Source organism: Haematobia irritans, chromosome 5 (genome assembly GCF_050003625.1).
Source record: "Haematobia irritans isolate KBUSLIRL chromosome 5, ASM5000362v1, whole genome shotgun sequence".
In the NCBI taxonomy this organism is placed as follows: domain Eukaryota; kingdom Metazoa; phylum Arthropoda; class Insecta; order Diptera; family Muscidae; genus Haematobia; species Haematobia irritans.
The window spans coordinates 118,772,946-118,799,411 of NC_134401.1; the positions used below are offsets into that span (position 1 = coordinate 118,772,946).

Here is a 26,466-nt window from a genome sequence, read left to right on the forward strand (position 1 = left end):
TTTGAGAACATTTTTTACAGAAATGATATTTTGAGAAAATTGTCTATAGAAATAAAATTTTGAAAAAAAAATTAGAAATAAAAAGAACAGGAAATATTGAGAAAATTTTCTATAGAAATAAAATTTTGAGAAAATTTTCTATCGAAAAAAAAACATTTTGAGAAAATTTGCTATAGAAATAAAATTTTGTGAAAATTTTCTGTAGGTATAAAAAGAACAGGATGTTGAGAAAATTTTCTATAGAAATAAAATTTTGGCAAATTTGTCTTTAGAAATAAACTTTTGAGAATATTTTCTATAGAAATAAAATTTTGACAAAATTTTTCATAGAAATAAAATTTTGAGAAATATTTCTACAGAAATAAAATTTTGATAAATTTTTCTATAGAAAAAAAATGTTTGGTAAATTTTTTATTTTGAGAAAATGTTCTATAAAAATAAAATTTTGAAAAAAAAAAATTTGGAAATAAAAAGAACAGGAAATTTTCAGAAAATTTTCTACAGAAATAAAATTTTGTGAAATTTTTCTTTAGAAATAAAATTTTCTATAGAAATAAAATTTTGACAAAATTTTTCATAGAAATAAAATTTTGACAATATTTTTTTGAAAAAAATTTCTATAGAAAAAACATTTTGAGAAAATTTTCTATAGAAATAAAATTTTGAAAAGATTTTCTTTAGAAATAAAATGTTGAGCAAATTTTTTATAGAAATAAACGTTTGAAAAACATTTCTATAGAAATAAAAATAAAAATTTTAAATTTCTGAAAATTTTCTATGAAATAAAATTTTGAGAAAATTTTCTATAGACATAAAATATTGACAAAAATTAAAATTCCCTGAAAACGGACGGACAACGATGCTGTTCGAAATATTGGAATGATTTGACAATACTACATTATAAAAATATGTCCGGCCATACAAAATTCACGGGTTATGAAGATAGTGATAATTTACACTTAAGATAATTCTTTTAATTTCTTTCACTATTTTTTTTTTTAAATATGCACTTTAATCAAAGAAGGAAAATTTACAAGAGTCTCGTTTACCATTTTTTATTCACTCTGCTTTATTTTTCTAAAAATCATATTTACAATGGAACAAAAACTTTTCTTCATTTTAATACTCTTTATAGCAGCGGGCTTTATTAGCATGCAGAACTTCACAAGAGAACTTTCCGATTTTTAGAAACCATGAATCCAATTTCCTCGATATGTAAGTCAACAAATGCATGGTCTCTCCACAATCATTCTGATAGTTGTCATTTTCCAGAGACCAAATTGCGATGCCACCCAATTTCATTTGTTCTACAAAATCCAATTTTGGTGCCAAACTTTTTGCTATCTCCAAACTCATCCACCATTTATTTTTGTGATTAATATAAGAGGCTTGAGCAAAAGAATCATAAAATAATTCATTTTCATATTGAGGTAAAACTCGACAAATTTCATTGTATGAGTGATATGTAACATGTCCTGTTCTTTTGTAACCATTCGTTGAACTATCATTTGTTAAAGTGTAGTTGCGACCAAATAAGGCCACACCTAAATTGAGTTTTTCCGATGGAACTAAATTTGGGAAAGATTTTTTATAGAATATTAGAAGAATTTTGCATGGATTTTTTTTCATATACAATATCCTTTTTTGAAGGATGATATATCACACAAACAAACACATACCAGTTCTAAGCCAAAATTCTATAGTAGATTTAATATTTTTATTATCAATCGAAAATATTGGAGCATTATGGTCCATCGCTGTGTCAATCTTGGTGGTATAGTTGTAGGCCAAGACATTAATAAAATCAACATTCTTCCACACTTGAGAAAGTTCGTAGTGCAAATGGGCAGACTTTACGGATCCATATACAGAGATTCCAAGAAACTTATTATGAACATGTAGTCTAGGAATTAAAAACAAAAATTAGAATAAAAAACTTTCTTGCTGTAGTCCCTGTAATTTGGAAACATGTTAAAAATTTTAACGACAACAAAATAGTGAAGTAGCAGCCGTTTTGACTTAAGCAACAATTAAGAATGTTTTTATACTCTCCACCATAGGATGGGGGTATATTAACTTTGTCATTCCGTTTGTAACACATCGAAATACCGCTCTAAGACCCCATAAAGTATATATATTCTGAGTCGTGGTGAAATTCTGAGTCGATCTGAGCATGTCCGTCCGTCAGTCCGTCTGTTGAAATCACGCTAACTTCCGAACGAAACAAGCTATCGACTTGAAACTTGGCACAAGTAGTTGTTATTGATGTAGGTCGGATGGTATTGCAAGTGGGCCATATCGGTCCACTTTTACGTATAGCCCCCATATAAACGAACCCCCAAATTTGGCTTGAGATTACTCTAAGAGAAGCAAATTTCGTCCGATCCGGCTGAAATTTGGTACAGCGTGTTAGTATATGGTCTCTAACAACCATGCAAAAATCGGTCCATATCGGTCCACTTTTACGTATAGCCCCCATATAAACGGACCCCCAAATTTGGTTTGCCGATCCTCTAAGAGAAGCACATTTCATCCGATCCAGCTGAAATTTGGTACATGGTGTTGGTATATGGTCTCTAACAACTATGCAAAAATTGGTCCAGATCGGTTAATAATTATATATAGCCCCCATTTAAACCGATCCCCCGATTTGGCTTGCGGAGCCCCTAAGAGAAGCAAATTTCATCCGATCCGGCTGAAGTTTGGCACATGGTGTTAGTATATGGTCTCTAACAACTATGAAAAAATTGGTCCGGATCGGTTAATAATTATATGTAGCCCCCATATAAACCGATCCCCCGATTTGGCTTGCGGAGCTTCTAAGAGAAGCACATTTCATCCGATCCGGCTGAAATTTGGTACATGGTGTTAGTATATGGTCTCTAATGACCATGCAAACAATGGTCCACATCGGTCCATAATTATATATAGCACCCATATAAACCGATCACCAGATTTGACCTCCGGAGCCTCTTGGAAGACCAAAATTCATCTGATTCAGTTGAAATTTGGTACGTGGTGTTAATATATGGCCTCAATCACCCATGCAAAAATTGGTCGAAATCGGTCCAAAATTGAAATTTGGTACGTGATGATAGTATATGATATTTAACAGCCATGCCAAAAGTGGTCCAAATCAGTCCATAATCATATATAGCCCCCATATAAACCGATCCCGACATTTGGTTTTGGAGCCTCTTGGAGGAGCAAATTTCATCCGAGTCAGTTGAAATTTTGTACATTGTGCTAGTATATGGCCGTTAACAACCATGCCTAACTAGGTCCATATCGGTCTATAGTTATATATAGCCCTCAGATCAATCGATCCCCAATCACACAAAAATTGGTCCATATCAAGTTCATAATTGTATATAGCCCCCATATAAGCGACCCCCATAAAGGGTGATACGGTCAAAATTTGGTCAAGGGAAAACGCGTGTAAATCGGTGAAATCGTTTATTTAAAAAATCAAATTAAATTTCTTTTTCAAGTTCAATTAGCATAAAATTCAGGAAAAATATTCGGTTAGGCATTCGCTTTTCCAAATCCGAATTGCCGGGCCTCACGCTTGACACCTGCCATCAGATTTTGTACAGCCACCTTGTCCACCTTCTTCGCCGCAGAAAGCCAGCTTGCCTTGAACTGCTGCTCGTCCTTAGCAGTTTTTTGGTCTTCTTTAGGTTCCGCTTGACAATAGCCCAGTATTTCTCAATTGGGCGGAGCTCTGGCGTGTTGGGAGGGTTCTTGTCCTTGGGAACCACCTGCACGTTGTTGGCAGCGTACCACACCATGGCCTTTTTACCGTAATGGCAAGATGCCAAATCCGGCCAAAACAGTACGGAACAACCGTGTTTCTTCAGGAAAGGCAGCAGACGTTTATTCAAACACTCTTTCACGTAAATTTCTTGGTTGACAGTCCCGGAAGCTATGAAAATGCTGCTTTTCAAGCCACAGGTACAGATGGCTTGCCAAACCAGATATTTCTTTGCGAACTTTGACAGTTTTATGTGCTTGAAAATATCTGCTACCTTTCCCCTTCCTTTTGCCGTAAAAAACTCCTGTCCCGGAAGCTGCTTGTAGTCAGCTTTGACGTAGGTTTCTTCGTCTATTACCACGCAGTCAAACTTCGTCAGCATCGTCGTGTACAGCCTCCGGGATCGCGCTTTGGCCGTCGTATTTTGTTTATCATCGCGATTTGGAGTCACTACCTTCTTGTAAGTCGATAGTCCGGCTCGTTTTTTGGCTCGATGCACGGTTGTAGACGATACACCCAGCTTATTTGCGGCATCTCGGAGAGAGATGTTAGGGTTTCGCTTGAAACTACCGGCAACTCTCTTTGTCGTCTCAGCGGCTTCCGGTTTTCGATTTCCCCCCGAACCAGACTTCCTGGCTGTCGACAAACTTTCCCAAACACTTTAATTACATTTGTAACGGTTGATTTGGCAATTTTTAGCGATTTTGCCAGCTTTGCGTGCGAGTAGCTCGGATTTTCGCCATGCGCGAGCAAAATTTTGATACGCTGCTCTTCTTGCTTGGACGGCATTTTGACAACTGAAGAATGAATTGCAAAACATTGTACACACACACCTTCAAAATGAGGGGTGTTCAGGTTTTTTAAATGCAAAATTGAAAGAAATACGTCAAGTTTATATTGACCAAATTTTGACCGTATCACCCTTTGTCCATACGTGGACTAACTCACAATTTAGAAAACGATGTTAAGAAGTTTTAAGATACCACAACCCAAGTAATTCGATTGTGGATGACAGTTTCTATGCAATCCATGGTGGAGGGTACATAAGATTCGGCCTGGCCGAAATTACGGCCGTATATACTTGTTAAATTTACAATACCGCGATTAACCACCATTTTCATGAAGTTCCGTTAGTGCTATGTAAGCTAACGAACTTTTAAAACGTACTATGGACATATCGATCATATTGCCTGTATATTCCATAGCCAGTTAGGAATTTAACTGTGGAAAATGTTTCAGTTAAAGTTAGCCGGAGATAAGATATTTGTAATTTACATTCTGTTAACTGGCAGTTAAAGCCCAAAAGGAGCTACATGAAATTGACCGTAAGAAATGAAAATATTTAATCTAAGTTAAGTAAGTTACTTCGAAACGGTTCTCCAATTCCAAACCATCCGTAGGGTTTTTTTGTATGGTATTGTTAGACCCACATCATCTGGCCCAGCGTTACCGTTGAAAATTTCTGAAAAGTGGCACAAAAAGTGTCATTCTCAATAAAAGGTAGCGCATTCATTTGAAAAAAGGGGTACACATATTGTTATAAAGAAAAAGTAACAATTAAACGCATTTATGTCAGTGCTTTATATAGAATTGTAAAGTAAATTTTTTTATCCTCACAAACCTAACAATCGTTTTACATCCATTTTATTTAAAATCATTCCTTGAAATTTAATATAAAGAAGATTAACACGGTTTTTTGCAATAGAAAATTTTCTATTGCATACTTTTAGGCGGCTTTAGTATCCCAGCAAAAAAAATTCTTCTACAGGCACGACTTTAAAAAACTTCCAAAAATGTGGTCCCAAAGATGTTCTTAATTTTAACTACATACAGTGACAAAAATATTTACATGATATTAAAGATTACGCAACCTAAATTTTACGATGCGGAATTTACTAAATATTAAGGACAAATTTCTTTAAAATAATGAAATTTTAATTAAAATAAAGTTTATAATCTTTGTTTCAAAAAAAAATTTCATTAAATTTAGGACACAAATTTTGTAAATTTGCGTCCCTCCGTTAAAGTCGCATGTCTTTGAAATAAGGCTAAAGTAAAGAAACACATGTTTGATTTAAAGAAATTGTCCTTAAATTAAATGAAATATTGAAACTTTAGATTTAAGATAAAAACGCTTCAAATATAGGCTAAGACTAATATAACTTATCCGTTATAATTTGGATTTTTAAACTGGTATTTGTTTCTACGTGAGTACCTTTATTTATAAACCACGACAAGAGTATGAAAATTTGATAAATGAGATCTGTATCCAAATTTTAGATTTATTGGTCCTAGAATTTAAGCCAGACAGGTCGCTAAAAAATTTCTTTATTTTAAAGAAGCCGCATCTTTAGCTCGGAAACAATACCAAAATCCTTAAGGGAAGGTCAAAATCTTTGGATCCAAGTAAACTTTTTTCTTTTTTTTTTTTGAGTGTAGGAAGTCCTGTACATACAATTTTTTAAACTTTTTTCCAAATTTTTAATGCATATTTTTAATTTTTTCTTTTTTCAAATAGGATAAAAATAAAGCAAGAATTAATAAAATGGTACAAATTATTTAATTTTTTTTTCGAAAAAAGTGCTGAATCCATTGTAGAAAAAATGCGAATTTTTTAGGTCACACGTTCCAGACAAGCGTTAACATATTAAAAATGATAAAATAAATATAAAAATTGTTTATTTGTCAGAATACTACAAAATTTTTTAATCCACATCCAAAAACTGATTTTGGAAGTGATGTAAATTCTGTGCAACGTTTATTAAAATGGTGGACATCCGTCCTATGACAAGCCCATGTTAAATTCATCGCTTCTGCATCAAATTTGCACCACTTCCGCATCCAGAAAGAACATTTTCACTGATTTTTAGGCGTAGCTTTTTTGCTGGGATTCGATTAACAATATTTGGGATCAAAATGTATAAAACGTAAAACAATTTAAAATGTGGCGCATTATGGCGAAAAGGTGACACAAATTTAGTGCCACAAGAAAAAAAGTGGCACAAAAGTATCACCGCTTAGAAAAAGTGGCAAATTTATTACTAAAGTGGCACAACGGTACCATTAATCCGGCTGGGTCACCACTCTTGTCCTTCTATTTTCTAAAAAAAGGTCCAAATAGGAGTCAACTCCACCACAGCGTTAACGTTGAGAATTTCTAAAGAGTGGCCGATAAAGCCATCATTCGCAATAAAAGATGGAGAACTTATTTTAAAAATGTGGCACTTTTTTAAGAAAAGAAAAAGGGAGCAGATTTTTTTCTGAACCGATTTCTTCCAAAATCAATAGGGTTCTATTCTAAGCCAAAACACATACTTGAGGCAAATTTGAAGTCGATTGGACTAAAACTGCAACCTAGACTTTGATTACAAAAATGTGTTCACGGACAGACGTACATGGCTATATCGACTCAGGAGCCCACCCTGAGCATTTTTGCCAAAGACACCATGTGCCTATCTCGTCTCCTTCTGGGTGTTGCAAACATATGCGCTAACTTATAATACCCTATTCCACAGTGTGGCGCAGGGTATAACAATCAAACTATGACGCCTGAATTCCATCACGAATAATTTTGTTTCTGAATGCAATAGATCAAAATACTTTTGTAAACAATAAAATGAGCTGTCTCTGAAATTAATCTGGCCGCTATCAAAAGACCGCTTTAGAATTGATATCAACCTGAAGTTTGTTGCAATACACTATCAGCATCTCTGAAGTCTTAAAAAGGAAGTAGGGAAGGGACGAAAAATCTTTGGACCCAAAAGGGAAAAGAACGAAAATTCTTCGAAATGAACGCTGGTGGTCGTTTTGAGAATGCATAGTGTCATTTTATGGGTGTCGGAGACGGTGTCAGCTCTCCGTTTGACACCACATGTGTGTTGATTCACTTTCATGAACGGATCATTTAGAAACGTGCACGCCGTTCAAAAGTTTTTCCATGGGTTGCCAACCTAGCAAACAGTAATAAATCTATCAGTTTTGGCAGATTTCTACCAAATGTGGCAATCATGCTACAAATACATAGAGATGCCAATTAAAAGCGAGGCCGATAGGACTAAGGATAGTGGGAGAATGGTCGAGAATACGAAATATGACAAAACACCTAAGTAGATTAGGGGAAACGGAGAGATTAGTGGCAGATCCAGCAGCAATCATCGATCTTATACTCGACTCTGACCGCTGAGTGTGAGATGTTGACACAAGAAAGACTGTCCTGGGAGTTCGGAAGCCCAGAACAAATACCAGTTGGAAAATCGAAGCTACACTGATGGATCGAAGATGAGAAAGGGGGCATCGTCTGGTGAAGACGTGAAGGATCCAAACGTGTAGATCGTTTATATCTGCTAACCATTGCACCATGGTGGTTCCCACCTTAGGACCCATCGCAATAACGATCAAAAACGAGGTAGCCATGCCACCGATAGGACTGATTATTTTGGGAGAATGGTGGAGAACGCAAAATATGACGAACCCACAACGGATATTCGGGGAAGCGGAGAGGGTAGTGACCAATTCAGCGACAAGCAACGATCTTTTACTCGAAGTGTCTCTATGACCGCTGAGTGTGAAATTTTGACACTAGAAAGATTGTCCTGGGAGTTCGGAAGTCCAGAACAAATACCAGTTGTAAAAAGTTGCTACCCTGGAGGGGGGTTCAAAGAATCGGTGACAGTCTGTTGAAGGTATGGAGGATCCAAACGTCGAGATCCATCATATCTGCTAACCATTGCACCACCGTGGTTCCCACCTCTAGCAACCGTGGTCCAAACCCATGGAGATTCCGCCATTATGGTCGAGAATACAACATATGACAAACCCTTAAAGGATGTTAGGGGAAACGGGGAGAGTAGTGACTGATGCAGCGGCAATCTACGATCTTATAATCAAAGTGACTATGACCGCTGAGTGTTAAATCTGTCTTGGGAGTTCGGAAGCCAAGAACAAAATATCAGGTGGAAAAGTTGCTACACTGATGAATCGAAGATGAGAAAGAGGGTGAGTCTGGTAAAGATGTGGTGGGTCCAAACATCAGGATAACAATCCGATTGCCGATGCGGTCAATGCGGAATATGCTAAATGTCCCAGCAATAACATGAGACCAAAGAACATGAATATATTCACGGATACCTGAAGGATATTTTCGTTCTTATGAGGAAGACAAAAATTGTATCGATTCAGCGGATTCAGTCAAAAAGTAGTGGCTAGCGATAGACAATACTTCGATTGATCAGTCTGTTATATTTTTTTGGGAATAAAATCTCAAGCATTTCATAAAATCTCGCATTTTAAATTTCCCATCTCAATAGATACTGCAAACATTGTCTTGACTAGAGTGACTTACATTTCTTGCAAAGGTCTTAATAGCTGCACAAATTGTCGCTTTTCCTGAATCGTATTTCCAAAATCTTCATTATGGTACAGCCAGTGTAAATCTACACCAAAGAAATCGTTATTATCGACAAATTGCAATACGCTTGCAATGAATTTTTCACGACTTCTATAATTCGACGCTATCGATGAATACAGTTTTTTATTATGATTTGTATCACGGATTACAGCTATAATAGGTGTATACGGTTGTTTTTCTCTTAGCAAATCTGAAAGAAAACCATAAAGCAACATGCATGCTTTATCGTTGGCAAACGTCTCGTTTTTCCAACTCTTACCAAGGCCTGTGTGATTTCTAAAACTTTCTTCATCAACAACTCCAGATTCTGTTATACCAATGAAAGAGTAGCTTATATGAGTACACAGATCTCGAAGTGTAGGGTATTGTTTCGTAGCAAATCTATCGATATTACTTAGAGCCCAGGCATCAATAAAACAATTGACCATTTTTTCTGTAAATTACACGGATGATATTATGAATTTTATGATAGGAAAATTTTCGCTACAAACTCTGTTCGCCATAGATTATCGGAACTGCACATGATATTATTAGCAAATAAATAATAAAGAGTGTCATATTTTATGCTTAAGGGTTAAACAAATTTTTACAGCAACCGGGATATCCAAATTTTCTTAGAATATAAATCTAAGTCTAAATAGATTTACAACTCCCACAAGAAAGTTGCCTGTGGTCCTACTTAGTTGTGCTTTTAGATAAATATATTTTTTTAATTTTTAAACCATTTAAAACTAAGTCATTGTGGCCATGATATTGCATAATTAAAAATTGCTTAGAACAACTAAATCACATTCTAAACGGTGATTTGTTAAGAGCTTGATAACTTTTTTTAAAAAAAAACGCATAAAATTTGCAAAATCTCATCGGTTCTTTATTTGAAACGTTAGATTGGTCCATGACATTTACTTTTTGAAGATAATTTCATTTAAATGTTGACCGCGGCTGCGTCTTAGGTGGTCCATTCGGAAAGTCCAATTTTGGGCAACTTTTTCGAGCATTTCGGCCGGAATAGCCCGAATTTCTTCGGAAATGTTGTCTTCCAAAGCTGGAATAGTTGCTGGCTTATTTCTGTAGACTTTAGACTTGACGTAGCCCCACAAAAAATAGTCTAAAGGCGTCAAATCGCATGATCTTGGTGGCCAACTTACCGGTCCATTTCTTGAGATGAATTGTTCTCCGAAGTTTTCCCTCAAAATGGCCATAGAATCGCGAGCTGTGTGGCATGTAGCGCCATCTTGTTGAAACCACATGTCAACCAAGTTCAGTTCTTCCATTTTTGGCAACAAAAAGTTTGTTAGCATCGAACGATAGCGATCGCCATTCACCGTAACGTTGCGTCCAACAGCATCTTTGAAAAAATACGGTCCAATGATTCCACCAGCGTACAAACCACACCAAACAGTGCATTTTTCGGGATGCATGGGCAGTTCTTGAACGGCTTCTGGTTGCTCTTCACTCCAAATGCGGCAATTTTGCTTATTTACGTAGCCATTCAACCAGAAATGAGCCTCATCGCTGAACAAAATTTGTCGATAAAAAAGCGGATTTTCTGCCAACTTTTCTAGGGCCCATTCACTGAAAATTCGACGTTGTGGCTCGTTAGTAAGTCTATTCATGATGAAATGTCAAAGCATACTGAGCATCTTTCTCTTTGACACCATGTCTGAAATCCCACGTGATCTGTCAAATACTAATGCATGAAAATCCTAACCTCAAAAGAATCACCCTTTATTTTAAAATTACACAGGAACAAATATGTTTTAGATTCAATCATGAAATTAATTAATGTAATTATTTTTAAATCGAAAATATTTTTTTTACAAAATTTTCTATGGAAATAATATTTTGACAAAATTTTCTATCGAAATAAAATTTTGACAAATTTTCTATGGAAATAAAATTTTGACAAAATTTTGTATAGAAATAAAATTTTGACAAAATTTTCTATAGAAATAAAATTTTGACAAAATTTTCTATAGAAATAAAATTTTGACAAACATTTTTATAGAAATAAAATTGTGACAAAATTTTCTATAAAAATAAAAATTTTACAAACTTTTCTATAGAAATAAAAATTGTACAAAATTTTCTATAGAAATAAAAATTTTACAAAATTTTCTATATAATAAAAATTTGAGAAAATTTTCTCCATTTTTTTACAAAATATTCTATAGAAATAAAATTTTGGCAAAATTTTCTATTGAAATAAACTTTTCACATAGTTTTCTATAGAAATCACATATTGACAAAATTTTCTATAAAAATACAATTTTGACAAAATTTTCTATAGAACTAAAATTTTGACAAAGTTTTTCTATAGAAATAAAATTTTGACAAAATTTTCAATAGAAATAAAATTTTGACAAAATTTTCTATAGAAATCAAATTTTGACAAAATTTTATATAGAAACAAAATTTGACAAAATTTTCTATAGAAATAAAATTTTGACAAAATTTTCTATAGAAATAAAATGTTGACAAAAGTTTCTATAGAAATAAAATTTTGACAAAATCTTCTGTAGAAATAAAATTTTGATAAATTTTTCTATAGAAATAAAATTTTGACAAAATTTTCTATGGAAATAAAATTTTTTCAAAATTTTCTATGGAAATAAAATTTTGACAAAATTTTCTATGGAAATAACATTTTGTCAAAATTTTCTATGGAAATACAATTTAGACAAAAATTCTATAGAAAAAAAATACTATTGAAATAAACTTTTTACAAAGTTTTCTTTAGAAATCAAATTTTGACAAAATGTTCTATAGAAATAAAATTTGGACAAAATTTTCCATAGAAATAAAATTTTGACAAATTTTCTATAGAAATAAAATTTTGACCAAAATTTTTATAGAAATAAAATTGTGACAACATTTTCTATAGAAATAAAAATTTTACAAAATTTTCTATAGAAATAAAAATTTGAGAAAATTTTCTTCAATTTTGTACAAAATATTCTATAGAAATAACATTTTGACAAAATTTTCTACAGAAATAACATTTTGACAAAATCTTCTATAGAACTAAAATTTTGACAAAATTTTCTATAGAACTAAAATTTGGCAAAATTTTAATTAGAAATAAGATTTTGACAAAATTTTCCATAGAAAAAAATTTGACAAAATTTTCTATAGAAATAAAATTTTGACAAAACTTTTCTATTGAAATAAAATTTTGACAAAAATTTTCTATAGAAATAACATTTTGACAAAATTTTCTATAGAAATAAAATTTTGACAAAATTTTCTATAGAAATACAATTTTGACAAAATTTTCTATAGAAATAAAATTTTAACCAAATTTTTCCATAGAAATAAAATTTTCACCAAATTTTTCTATAGAAATAAAATTTTTGCAAAACTTTCTATAGAAATCAAATTTTGCTAAAATTTTGTATAGAAATAAAATTTTGACACAATTTTCTATAGAAATAAAATTTTGACAAAATTTTCTAGAGAAATAAAATTTTGACAAAATTTTCTATGGAAATAAACTTTTGACAAATACAATTTTGGCAAAAATTTCGTATAGAAATAAAAATTTTACAAAATTTTCTATAGAAATAAAAATTTTACAAAATTTTCTATAGAAATAAAAATTTGAGAAAATTTTCTCCAATTTTGTACAAAATAATCTATGGAAATAAAATTTTGACAAAATTTTCTATAGAAATAAAATTTTGACCAAAATTTTTATAGAAATAAAATTTGACAAAAGTTTCTTTAGAAATAAAATGTTGACAAAATTTTCTATAGAAATAAAATTTTGACAAATTTTTCTATAGAAATAAAATTTTGACAAAATTTTCTATAAAAATAAAATTTTGACAAAATTTTCTATAGAAATAAAATTTTGACAAAATTTTCTATAGAAATAAAATTTTAACCAAATTTTTCTATAGAAATAAAATTTTCACCAAATTTTTCTATAGAAATAAAATTTTTGCAAAACTTTCTATAGAAATCAAATTTTGCTAAAATTTTGTATAGAAATAAAAAACATAAAATTGTGACAACATTTTCTATAGAAATAAAAATTTTACAAAATTTTCTATAGAAATAAAAATTTGAGAAAAATTTTCTCCAATTTTGTACAAAATATTCTATAGAAATAACATTTTGACAAAATTTTCTACAGAAATAACATTTTGACAAAATCTTCTATAGAACTAAAATTTTGACAAAATTTTCTATAGAACTAACATTTGGCAAAATTTTAATTAGAAATAAGATTTTGACAAAATTTTCCATAGAAAAAAAAAATTTGACAAAATTTTCTATAGAAATAAAATTTTGACAAAACTTTTCTATTGAAATAAAATTTTGACAAAAATTTTCTATAGAAATAAAATTTTGACGAAATTTTTCTATAGAAAAAAAATTTTGACAAAATTTTCTATAGAAATAAAATTTTGACAAAATTTTCTATAGAAATACAATTTTGACAAAATTTTCTATAGAAATAAATTTTTCACCAAATTTTTCTATAGAAATAAAATTTTCACCAAATTTTTCTATAGAAATAAAATTTTTGCAAAACTTTCTATAGAAATCAAATTTTGCTAAAATTTTGTATAGAAATCAAATTTTGCTAAAATTTTCTATAGAAATAAAATTTGAACAAAATTTTCTATAGAAATAAAATTTGAACAAAATTTTCTATAGAAATACAATTTTGACAAAATTTTCTATAGAAATAACATTTTGACCAAAATTTTTATAGAAATAAAATTGTGACAACATTTTGTATAGAAATAATAATTTTACAAAATGTTCTATAGAAATAATTTTACAAAATTTTCTATAGAAACAAAGTTTTGATAACATTTTCTGTAGAAATAATAATTTTACAAACTTTTTTATGAAAATAAAATTTTGGCACAATTTCCTATAGAAATAACAATTTGACAAAATTTTCTATGGAAATAAAATTTTGACAAAATTTTCTATAGAAATAAAAATTTGAGAAAATTTTCTATAGAAATAAAATTGTGACAAAAATTTCCATAGAAATAAAATTTTAACAAAATTTTCTATAGAAATAAAATTGTGACAAAATTTTCCATAGAAATGAAATGTTGACAAAATTTTCCATAGAAATAAAATTTTGACGAAATTTTCTATAGAAACAACATTTTCTATAGAAATAAAATGTTGACTAAAATTTTTATGGAAATCAAATTTTGAGAAAATCTTCTACAGAAATAAATTTTTTACAAAACTTTTTATAGAAATCAAATTTTTTTATAAAATTTTCTATAGAACTAAAATTTTGACAAAATTTTCTTAGAAATAAAATATTAGCAAAATTGTCTATAGAAATAAAATTTTTGCAAAATTTTCTATAGAAATGAAACTTTTACAAAAATTTGTTTAGAAGTAAAATTTTACCAAAATTTTCTTAGAAATAACATTTTTGCAAAATTTTCTTGGCCTACAACTATACCACCAAGATTGACACAGCGATGGACCATAATGCTCCAATTTGACAAAATTTTCCATAGAAATAAAATGTTGACAAAATTTTCCATAGAAATAAAATTTTGACAAAATTTTCTATAGAAATACAATTTTGACAAAATTTTCTATAGAAATAGAATGTTGACAAAATTTTTTATGGAAATCAAATTTTGAGAAAATCTATAGATATCAATTTTTTACAAAACTTTTTATAGAAATTATTTTTTTTTTATAAAATTTTCTATAGAACTAAAATTTTGACAAAATTTTCTTAGAAATAAAATATTAGCAAAATTGTCTATAAAAATAAAATTTTTGCAAAAATTTCTATAGAAATAAAATTTTAAAAATTCTATATATCTAAAATGTTTCTATGAAACTAAAATTTAGGTCACTTAAGACCTAACTGGTATTCTCTGATTTATTTAAACAATAAAACTAACAAATTCCTTGCAAATTATTCAAATCTAAAAATTTTTATTAAACTTTTTGATATCTAATTGGTACATTACTGGCCATATTATCGGCAAGTTCTTTTATTTTCGTTTTCGGAATTTCATATTCTGTATAGCAAACTCTTCCACCTCTAGTTTTACTACAGGACACCCCATCATGACTTTCAAAGTTACCGCTGAGTTTTCTTTTCGTATATTTCGTGAGATGAAAAACTTCACCACATTTTGGTACAATATCATCAGCATCCAATGAATATATGGCCACACCACCCAGAGATTTTTCCAAGAGATAATCATATTTCATTTCCAGAGTTTGACCATTTTCAAATGAAGTCCATCGATTTCCACGGGTCCAATAAATACCGCCAGTTGGTTTATGAAAAGTTGATGTTACACTACGCAACTCCTGACAATAGTCAAAATATTCACGTTCACTTAAAAGTTTCGCTGTAGTATGACCAGGCTTATTATGCTCCGCATGAAACAACTGTAGATCCATGGAATAGTACGATATACCCATATTTATTTTTAAGTTAGGGGCACCTAGAAATAATTTAGAGATTACATATAGAGCCTATTGACCATGCCATATGTGGGTGTTATACCTTTATCGACCCAGTATTTTAATGAGTCATGGACATTAAATTTACCCTGTCCATAGAGTGGTGATGAAAATGTAGCAAAGAAAGGACTTCCCAAATTGAATGTCAAGACATTGATAAAATCAACTGATTTTGCTAGAGCTTTCACATTGTAATTTTTTGCCATGGCAGACACCGAAATTCCCAAAAGTAAATTCCTAGCTGATAATCTAGAAAAATTGAATATGTGAAGATAATTTTTTAAAACGTCAAATTTTTTGAAAATGTCGGAATATCTACTTTGGAAACTACTCTTTCAAAATTGGATTAGTCGAAGGTTGAGTTTGTCCAAATTTGGAAAGAGACCGAAACGTTGGATTTTTCAAATTTGTAAAAGTCGAAAAATCGACTTTTTCAAGTTCAGAAAATTTCGGAAAGTCAAATTGTTGTGCAGTCGCAAGTCAACATTTTCAAATTGTTATAAAGCTTTGGAAAAACACGAAAGTCGACTTTTTTCATATTTTAAAAAAATTGAAAATTTCACAAGATCAAATTTTGGAAATGTCAGAATGTCGACATTTTGAATGTCTTTACAATCTCCAGTTGGTGCAGGAAATACTCGCCCCTAGGAGGATCTCCATATGACTTTAACTCTTTCTCACACATCCATCGGAATATAACTTACGCTTCCTTTAATTTTTTCACCAATTTGACAAAATGACATTTAATTTCATCGTCATTCTCTAGAACTGGTATAATCCAAGCCATATCTAGGCCATCGAAATTGAATCGCCGAAGGAGTCTTATGGTTGAGTCTACAAAAATATCATGTTTTTCAGTATTATTAACCATACTCTTATAAAACTCTGATCTTTCTTTGAAGTGGTCACTACCAACAACAGCTAGCACCAATAATTTGGGATCTCTCTTCTTCACATCAATCACACGGTTGATCCAGTCTGCGGAGAGGTCAAACATGATAAAAACATTATTTGGATTGAAGTTCAGAAGATATTTGCTTGATTTCATATAATATCGTTAATTACAATGTGATGAAAATAAAGAATACTTTTTTCATGATATCAGGATAGTTAATAAAAATGACGAAGTCATTTGTCACACGAACGGGCAATGCAAAACTCGAATACTCCAAAGAAGACAAATTTTGAAAAAAGTCGAAGATTTAACTTTTTTTAATTTTTAAACAGTCGAATGAAAATGAATTTCACATAAGTCGACTTATTAAAAATTTATTTTTTAATTTATTAAAGATATTGATTTATAACAAAAAAATCTCAAAATTTTATTCCTATAGAAAATTTTCTCAAAATTTTATTTCTATAGAAAATTTTGTCAACATTTTATTTCTATAGAAATTTTTTTCAAAAATTTATTTCTATAGAAAATGTCAAATTTTTATTTCTATAGATAATTTTGACAAATTTTATTTCTATAGATAATTTTGCTACAATTTTATATCTATAGAAAATTTTCTCAACATTTTCTTTCTAAAGAAAATTTTCTCAAAATTTTATTTCTATATAAAATTTTCTCAAAATTTTATTTTTCAAGAAAATTTTCTCAAAGTTTTATTTCTATAGAAAATTTTGTAAAAATTTTACTTTTATGGAAAATTTTCTTAAAATTTTACTTTTATAGAAAATGTTCTCAAAATTTTATTTGTATAGAAAATTTTGTCAACATTTTTATTTCTATAGAAAATTTTGTCAACATTTTTATTTCTATAGATAATTTTATCAAACTTTTATTTCTATAGATAATTTTGTCAAAATTTTATTTCTACAGATAATTTTGCTATAATTTTATATCTACAAAAAATGTTCTCAAAATTTTAATTTTATAAATTTTATAAAAATTTTATTTATATAGAAAATTTTGCTAAACTTTATTTCTATAGAATATTTTGTTAAAATTTTATTTATATAGACAATTTTGAAGAAATTTTATTTCTATCGAAAATTTTCTCAAAATTTTATTTCTATAGAAAATTTTGTCAAAATTTTATTTCTATAGAAAATTTTGTCAAAATTCTATTTCTATAGAAAATTTTGTCAAAATTTTATTTATATAGAAAATTTTGTCAAAATCTTATTTATATAGAAAATTTTGTCAAAATTTTATTTCTATAGAAAATTTTAGTCTATAGAAGATTTTGTCAAACTTTTATTTCTATAGATAATTTTATATTTATAGAAAATTTTGTCAAACATTGGTTTCTATTGTCAATTTTATCAAAATTGTCTTTCAAATTTTATTTATAGCAAATTTTCTCAAAATTTTATTCGTATAGAACATATTTTCAAAATTCTATTCTTCTACAAAATTTTATCAACATTTTATTTCTATAGAAAATTTTGTAAAAATTTGATTTCTATAGAAAATTTTCTCAAAATTTTATTTCTATAGAAAATGTACTCAAAATTTTATTTCTATAGAAAATTTTCTCAAAATTTTAATTTTAAAGAAAATTTTCTCAAAATTTTATTTCTAAAGAAAATTTTCTCAACATTTTATTTCTATACAAAATTTTCTCAAAATTTTATTTCTATATAAAATTTTCTCAAATTTTTATTTCTATAGAAACTTTTGTCAACATTTTATTTCTATAGAAAATTTTGTAAAAATTTTATTTTTATAGAAAATTTTGTAAAAATTTTATTTATATAGAAAATTTTGTCAAAATTTTATTTATATAGAAAATTTTGTCAAAATTTTATTTCTATAGCAAATGTTGTTAAAATTTTATATCTATAAAAAATTTTGTCAAAATTTTATTTCTATAGCAAATGTTGTCAAAATGTTATAACTATAGAAAATTTTGTCAAATTTTTATTTCTATAAAAAATTTTGTCAAAATTTTATTTCTATATAATTTTTTTCAAAATTTTATCTCTTAGAAATTTTTTTCAAAATTTTATTTCTATAGAAAATAATGCCAAATTCTTATTTCCATAGAATATGTTGTCAATCTTTTATTTCTATAGATAATTTTGCAACAATTTTATATCTATAGCAAATTTTCCCAAAATTTTATTTCTATAGAAAATTTTCTCAAAATGTTATTTCTAAAGAAAATTTTCTCAAAATTTTATTTTTCAAGAAAATTTTCTCAAAATTTTATTTCTAAAGAAAATTTTCTCAACATTTTATTTCTATAGAAAATTTTGTAAAAATTTTATTTGTATAGAAAATTTTGTCAAAATTTTATGTATATAGAAAATTTTGTCGAAATTTTATTTATATAGAAAATTTTGTCAAAATTTTATTTATATAGCAAATTTTGTCAAAATTTTATTTCTATAGAAAATGTTGCCAACATTTTATTCTATAGAAAATTTTGTCAAAATTTTATTTCTATAGAAAATTTTGCAACAATTTTATATCTATAGAAAATTGTGTCAAACATTGTTTTCTATTGACAATTTTATCAAAATTTTATTTCTATAGAAAATTTTCTAAAAATTTAATTGAGTATAGAAAATTTTCACGATTTTATTTTTATAGCAAATTTTCTCAAAATTTTATTCGTATAGAAAACATTTTCAAAATTCTATTCTTCTACAAAATTTTATTTCTGTAGAAAATTTTTCTCAAAAGTTTATTTCTATAGAAAGTTTTGTCAAAATTTTGTTTCTATAGAAAGTTTTGTCAGAATTTTATTTCTACAGAAAATTTTGTCAAAATTTTATTTTTATAGAAAATTTTCTCAAAATTTTATTTCTATAGAACATTATATCGAAATTTTATTTCTATAGAAAATTTTCTCAACATTTTTTTCTATTAAGAATTTTATCAAAATTTTATTTATATAGAAACTTTTCTAAAAATTTAATTGAGAAAAAATAGAAAATGTTCTCAAAATTTTATTTCTATGCAAATTTTCTCAAAATTGTATTCGTATAGAACATATTTTCAAAATGTTATTCCTCTAGAAAAATTTCTCAAAATTTTATTTCTATAGAAAAAATTTTCAAAATTTTATTTGTATGGAATATTTTTTCAAAAGTTTATTCCTCCAGAAAAGTTTTTCAAAATTGTATTTCTTTAGAAAATTTTCTCAAGGTTTTATTTCTATAGAAAATTTTCTCAAAATTCCATTTATACAGAAAGTTGAGAGCGAAATGTTTTGCAAAATCTACCAAAAGATCATGAATTCTACCAATCTACTCAACAGTAAAAAATCTACTATATTTGGTAGAATTCTACCAACTGTGGCAACAGTGCTTGCAATCCCTAAGGGGGTTTAGCGATGAGCTGCCTATAATAACCTAACCTAACCTAGCTAAGACACGGATACTATGTTATAGCCAATTATTGTGACGAATTGACGATGAATTGAAGAAATTTATCCAATTGGGCCAGGAACTTTTGGTCCATTCCTCCGTATTTTCTCACTTTGGCTCTGTACAATTTTCTTTTATTTCCATACTGATATTGAATTATAAAAAAAAATTCTCAAAATTTTATTCCTATAGGAAATTTTCTTAAAATTTTATTGTGAATAGAAAATTTTCAAGATTTTATTTTTATAGGAAATTTTCTCAAAATTGTGTTTCTATAGAGAATTTTCTCAAAATTTAATTTTTATAGCAAATTTTCTCAAAATTTTATTTCTATAGAAAATTTTTTGATAATTTTATTTCTAGAGAATATTTTTTTAAAATTTTATTAAGAATAGAACATTTTCAAAATTTGATTTTATTCGAATTTTCTCAAAATTTTAGTTCTATAGAAAATTTTAAAGATTTTATTCATCTAGAAAATTTTCTCAAAATTTTCTTTCTATAGAACAAATTCTTAACCGCCTTAGCACGGCCAAATTTATCCAATAGGGCCAGGAACTTCTGGTCAATTCCTGTGGATTCTCCTACTTTGGCCCCACACGATTTTCTTTAATTTTCACACTGACTATCAGGCCAATGAGAATATCACGGAAGCCTATTTAATACTCCGCGAGAATTCGTATTTTTCCCGACCGGTTAAAAAAGTAGACGAATCGCTTAGCCATGGGCAATGAGTGAAAACTAAATGGCTTTCATTGTTTTGTAAACTAAATATGTTACTTATCCCACCACCACCGCAGTTATTTATAAAACAATTGGCAAGTAATAAATCTTACTCCTCCCTCTATGAATTGCTTGCATAGCTTGAAGGCTTATAGCTCCTTCCTCATTTACATCAAAGAAACCATAACCCAAATGTGTACAAAGATCGGCGGGAATGTGTTCTGGTTCCATCCTATAATTCACTCGTATAGTGGCGTTTACAGTGAAGTAACAATATATCATTTTTGCTAAACAATACAAAAAAGAGGTATTTAGAAACAAACAAAAAATTCTATATGAATAAAAAAATTTTATTGAAATTACGTTTTTTCTTGGGAAACTCTATGCCATTGGTCCCCAAAATCACCAAAACCAATAGAAGCACCAAAAAGTTCTGAAATCTTCTCGATGCCGTCATCTGTACCACCTTCACTAAGCCCGTCTAATCAAATGTAACGACATGTTTTATGTCGAACTAAGTGATATTTTCAACAAAGTACAGTGACTCAAAGTAAAAACAGAAAAATATTATAGATAAGAGGGGAACTCTTTTATACTAACTTAGTACGACGGGTATGAGACTGCTCCTTCTGGCTTCGTATAGCTCCTTGCTTTCAATTAGTTAAAAATTTTAATTTTGAGTTAATCACATAAATAAATAAATATTTTATTATTTTAATTAAACTAAATATATGTTTTTACAACATAAATATATAGTCTAAAATTTCATTTAAATTTTATTTGTTAATTTTATTTAATTTATTTTGAAGTGTATCACTCCCGTGTAATTGTGAATATAACTGGTTTAATATCCAAAGAAATAGATTCGAAATTATGAAAATCCCACTGTTCCCCAAAGTTGTTTGCTTAAAAAAATCTCCAATTTACATTTGTGACTGTGAATATTTATTTCTATTTTAAGTTTTCCATTTGTGAACGGTAACAAAGATCGTAAAACTTTATCATATTTAAAAGATTTCATTTATACGACAATTTTCTAATGCAATCAATAAATAAACATACCTTGAAAATATATGAAAATGTGCAATACCTGGAAAGAAATAAAGAATTTAGTTAATCAGTCAAAATTTTTTCGATATAATATCAAATTATTCTAGATTAGCTTTGTAGCTAAAAAAATACCAAAAAAATCTTATTTTGCAGAGTTTGATCAAATTTTTGTGGTATTATGAAAAAAAAATTCGTCTGACAAAGAAACAAAATTCACGAAAATTTTTCCAATTGAAGTCTTAATTGAGTTTTAAAAAATATTCAATTAAAACTTTAATTGATTCAACAATTTTTTTGAATTGAAACAAAAATCAATCACCGAAATTAATAGTATCAATAAATTTTTTAATTGGATCAATTAATTTTTTAATTGACTTTTAATTAATTGTTTAATTGATACTATCATTTCGGTGATTAAAGACATTTCAATTAGAAAATTAATTGGATCAATTAATTTCGTGATTGAAGACAAAAAATATTTTTTTTTTCTGTAAAGGAATTGTTTATTATTTTGTAGTCCTCCTATTAGCGACAATTTTTTTTGTTTGGTGTACAAATATTCCTTGAATTGGAAATGTGTCGGTTTTAATTTTTTTGCTTGTACCAACTTGAGAAAGTTACTACAACTATAAAAATGGAAACTTTGATAGTATGACCAGAAACGAAAATTAATTTTTTGTAAAGATAGTGAGCTACACTTGTAGTTTAGTCAATGTATGGTTTTAAGCTGAAATCAAACAAACAACAACAATGATAGTGAATTAATATTGACTTTATAGAAAATTTTGTGAATATTTTACATGTACGTGAAGTTATTTCTTAATAGCTAAGACACAAACCAGACAGATTTAGTCACGCACCGAGTGTGTTAATTGGGTTATACTAAGGCGACCAAAACATGGTTATATATATTTTGACTACTTCTTGACCAGTAATACATTGACTATGAGACAAGTTTGATACCATAACAAAGGCGGAGAAAATAAAATCACATAGAAGAAAAACACAATAACAATTGTAATTCTTATCAAATCGGACCACTGTGCAATCATGCCCAGGATATTTTTGTATCAGGAGAAAGTACGAAGTACTTTCTGTCAAAGTACTAGGTCGCTATATTCAATACCAATCCAGCACACTGTGTTTTATCCAATTTAATGGAAAAAGAATACCTTGGATGGATTATAATAAGGAAAAATGTCCCACAGTGCAATCCTGTCCATGATATATTGGTATCAGGAGAAAGGGCGTACTTTTTGGCTATATTGTGATTATATTCGAAACCAATCCAGAAAATTGTGCTTTATCCAAGTTAATGGGAAAGTACAGACTAGGATAGGATAAAAAAGTGGTCAAAATTGTTTTATTTCTATAAAAATTATGTCAAAATTTTATTTCTATAGAAAGTTTTGTCAAAATTTTATTTCTATAGACAAATTTGTAAAAATTTTATTTCTATAGAAAATTTTATCAAAATTTTATTTCAATAGAAAATTTTGTCAACATTTTATTTCTATAGAAAATTGATGCCAAATTTTATTTCTATAGAAATTTTTCTCAAAATTTTATTTCTACAAAAAATGTTGTCAAAATTTTACTTCTATAGAAAATTTGTCAAAATTTTATTTCTATAGAATAATTTCTCAAAATTTTATTTCTATAGAAAATTTTCTGAACGGTTTATCTCTATAGAAAATTTTCTCAATATTTTATTTCTATAGAAAATTTCCTCAAAAATTTATTTCTAAAGCAAATTTTGTCAAAATTTTATTTCTGTAGAAAATTCTGTCAAAATTTTATTTCTATAGAAAATTCTGTCAAAATTTTATTTCTATAGAAAATGTTGTCAAAATTGTATTTCTATAGAAAATTTTATCAAAATTTTATTTCTACAGAAAATTTTGTGAAAAGTTTATTTCTATAGAAAATTTTGTCAAACTTTTATTTCTATAGAAAATTCTGTCAAAATTTTATTTCTATAGAAAATGTTGTCAAAATTTTATTTCTATAGGAAATTTTGCCAAAATTTTATTTCTATAGGAAATTTTGCCAAAATTTTATTTCTATAGGAAATTTTGCCACAATGTTATTTCTATAGAAAATTTTGTCAACATTTTATTTCTATACAAAATTTTACCAATTTTTTTCCATATAGAAAATGTGGTCAAAATTTTATTCCTATAGAAAATTTTGTCTAAAATTTTTTTCTATAGAAAATTTTGTCAAAATTTTTTTTCTATAGCAAATTTTGTCACAATTTTATTTCTATAGAAAATTTTGTCAAATTTTTTTTTTCTATAGAAAATTTTGTCAAAATGTTATTTCTATAGAAAATTTGGTCAAAATTTTATTCCTATAGAAAATTTTGCCAAAATTTTATTTCTATAGACAATTTGGTCAAAATTGTATTTCTATTGAAAATGTTGTCAAAATTTTAATTCTATAGAAAACTTTGTCAATTTTTTTTTCTATAGAAAATTTTGTCAAATTTTTATTTCTATAGAAAATTTTGTCAAAGTTTTATTTCTACAGAAAATTTTGTCAAAATTTTATTTTTATAGAAAATGTTGTCAAAAGGTTATTTCTATAGACAATTTTGTCAAGATTTTTTTTGTTTAGTTTTGTTAGTTGACCTTTGGAATTTTACAATTTTGGGATTATTTGTTTGGCTTGAGGTCATAGACTAATGAAAAATGCTGGAGTTAATGTTTTTCATTACTTTTTATTGAAATATTGCTGTTCTCGGATATTTCGATACACCATCGGCAAGATATTATATTTTACAAAGTAGTAGACTTTCTGCTTACAATGCTCATGTCTAACCATTTTGTCAAAATTTTATTTCTATAGAAAATTTTGTCAACATTTAATTCTATAGAAAATTTTGCCAAATTTTTTTTTATATAGAAAATTTGGTCAAAATTTTATTCAGATAGAAAATTTTGCCAAAATTTTATTTCTATAGACAATTTTGTTAAAATTGTATTTCTATTGAAAATGTCAAAATTGTATTTCTATTGAAAATGTTGTCAAAATTTTATTTCTATCGAAAATGTTGTCAAAGTTTTAATTCTATAGAAAACTTTGTCAAATTTTATTTCAAAAGCAAATTTTGTCAAATTTTTATTTCTATAGAAATTTTTAACAAAATTTTAATTCTATAGAAATCTTTGTCAAATTTTATTTCTTAAGCAAATTTTGTCAAAATTTTAAGAAAGTTTTGTCAAACATTAATTTCTATAGAAAATTTTCTCAAAATTTTATTTTTATAGAAAATTTTCTCAAAATTTTATTTTTATAGAAAATTTTCTCAAAATTTTATTTCTATACAAAATTCTGTCAAAATTTTATTTCTATAGAAAATTCTGTCAAAATTTTATTTCTATAGAAAATTCGATCAAAATTTTATTTCTATAGATAATTTTGTCAAATTTTTATTTCTATAGAAAATTTTGTCAAAATTTTATTCCTATAGAAAGTTTTGCCGCAATTTTAGTTCTATAGAAAATTTTGTCAAAATTTTAATTCTATAAAAAACTTTGTCAAATTTTATTTCTAAAGTAAATTTTGTCAAAATTTTATTTCTATAGAAAATTCTGTCAAAATTTTATTTCTATAGAAAATTCTGTCAAATTTGTATTTCTATATAGAATTTTCTCAAAATTTTATTTCTATAGGAAATTTTGTCAAATTTTTATTTCTATAGGAAATTTTGTCAAATTTTTATTTCTATAGAAAATTTTATCAAAATTTTATTTCTATAGAAAATTTTTGTCAAAATTTTATTTCTATAGAAAATGTTGTCAAATTTTTATTTCCATACAAAATGTTGTCAAACTTTTATTTCTATAGATAATTTTGCAACAAATTTTATATCTATATTTTATATATTCTATATTTCTATTTTATCAAAATGTTATTTCTATAGATAATTTTGCTACAATTTTATATCTATAGAAAATTTTCTCAAATCTTTATTTCTATATAAAATTCTCTCAAAATTTTATTTCTATATAAAATTCTCTCAAAATTTTATTTCTATATAAACTTTTGTCAATTATTTATATAGAAATATTTATCAAAATTTTATTTCTACAGAAATTTTTGTCAAAATTTTATTTCTATATAAAATTTTGTAAAAATTTTATGTCTATAGAAAATTTTCTCAAAATTTTATTTCTATAGAAAATTTTCTCAAAATTTTATTTCTATAGAAAATTCTGTCAAAATTTTATTTCTATAGAAAATTTTGTCAAATTTGTATTTCTATATAAAATTTTATCAAAATTTTATTTCTATAGAAAATTTTTCAAAATTTTATTTCTATAGAAAATTTTGTCAACATTTAATTCTATAGAAAATTTTGCCAATTTTTTTTTATATAGAAAATTTGGTCAAAATTTTATTCCTATAGAAAATTTTGCCAAAATTGTATTTCTATAGACAATTTTGTCAAAATTGTATTTCTATTGCAAATTTTGTCAAAATTGTATTTCTATTGAAAATGTTGTCAAAATTTTAATTCTATAGAAAACTTTGTCAAATTTTATTTCTAAAGCAAATTTTGCCAAATTTTTATTTCTATAGAAAATTTTAACAAAATTTTAATTCTATAGAAAACTTTGTCAAATTTTATTTCTAAAGCAAATTTTGTCAAATTTTTATTTCTATAGGAAATTTTGTCAAATTTTTATTTCTATAGAAAATTTTCTCAAAATTTTATTTCTATAGA

At 27.3% G+C, this 26,466-nt stretch overlaps 2 protein-coding genes across 2 annotated transcripts in view; both read right to left on the reverse strand.

Annotated features, from left to right (window-relative positions):
* Positions 1 to 1,044: 1,044 nt before the first annotated feature.
* The window catches only part of LOC142240012 (putative chitinase 10), a 33,879-nt gene continuing 8,457 nt past the window's right edge, over positions 1,045 to 26,466 (reverse strand). Inside the window, exons 6-10 of the mRNA XM_075311731.1 lie at positions 9,653 to 9,676; positions 9,421 to 9,594; positions 9,096 to 9,351; positions 1,680 to 1,903; positions 1,045 to 1,568 (exon numbers count right to left, since the gene is read on the reverse strand). Of these exons, the coding sequence (XP_075167846.1) occupies positions 1,120 to 1,568; positions 1,680 to 1,903; positions 9,096 to 9,351; positions 9,421 to 9,594; positions 9,653 to 9,676 (1,127 nt within the window). The 3' untranslated portion in view covers positions 1,045 to 1,119. The remainder of the gene's footprint in view (positions 1,569 to 1,679; positions 1,904 to 9,095; positions 9,352 to 9,420; positions 9,595 to 9,652; positions 9,677 to 26,466) is intronic.
* On the reverse strand, positions 15,068 to 21,197 carry LOC142237907 (chitinase-3-like protein 2). The gene is made up of 5 exons (XM_075309365.1): positions 21,048 to 21,197; positions 20,798 to 20,971; positions 16,343 to 16,616; positions 15,682 to 15,887; positions 15,068 to 15,619 (listed from the first exon to the last, which is right to left on the reverse strand). Exons 1-5 carry the CDS (start codon positions 21,139 to 21,141, stop codon positions 15,102 to 15,104), a joined length of 1,266 nt encoding a protein of 421 aa, XP_075165480.1. The 5' UTR covers positions 21,142 to 21,197; the 3' UTR covers positions 15,068 to 15,101.

Coding starts and splice junctions, on each gene's coding strand:
- LOC142237907 (XM_075309365.1), bottom strand. CDS start 21,141: ATGACGGCATCGAGAAGATTTCAGAACTTTTTGGTGCTTCTATTGGTT. Junction 15,888..16,342: donor GTGAAAAAATTAAAGGAAGC/GTAAGTTATATT, acceptor CAATTTTTCTAG/ATTATCAGCTAGGAATTTAC. Junction 15,620..15,681: donor AAAATACTGGGTCGATAAAG/GTATAACACCCA, acceptor AATTATTTCTAG/GTGCCCCTAACTTAAAAATA.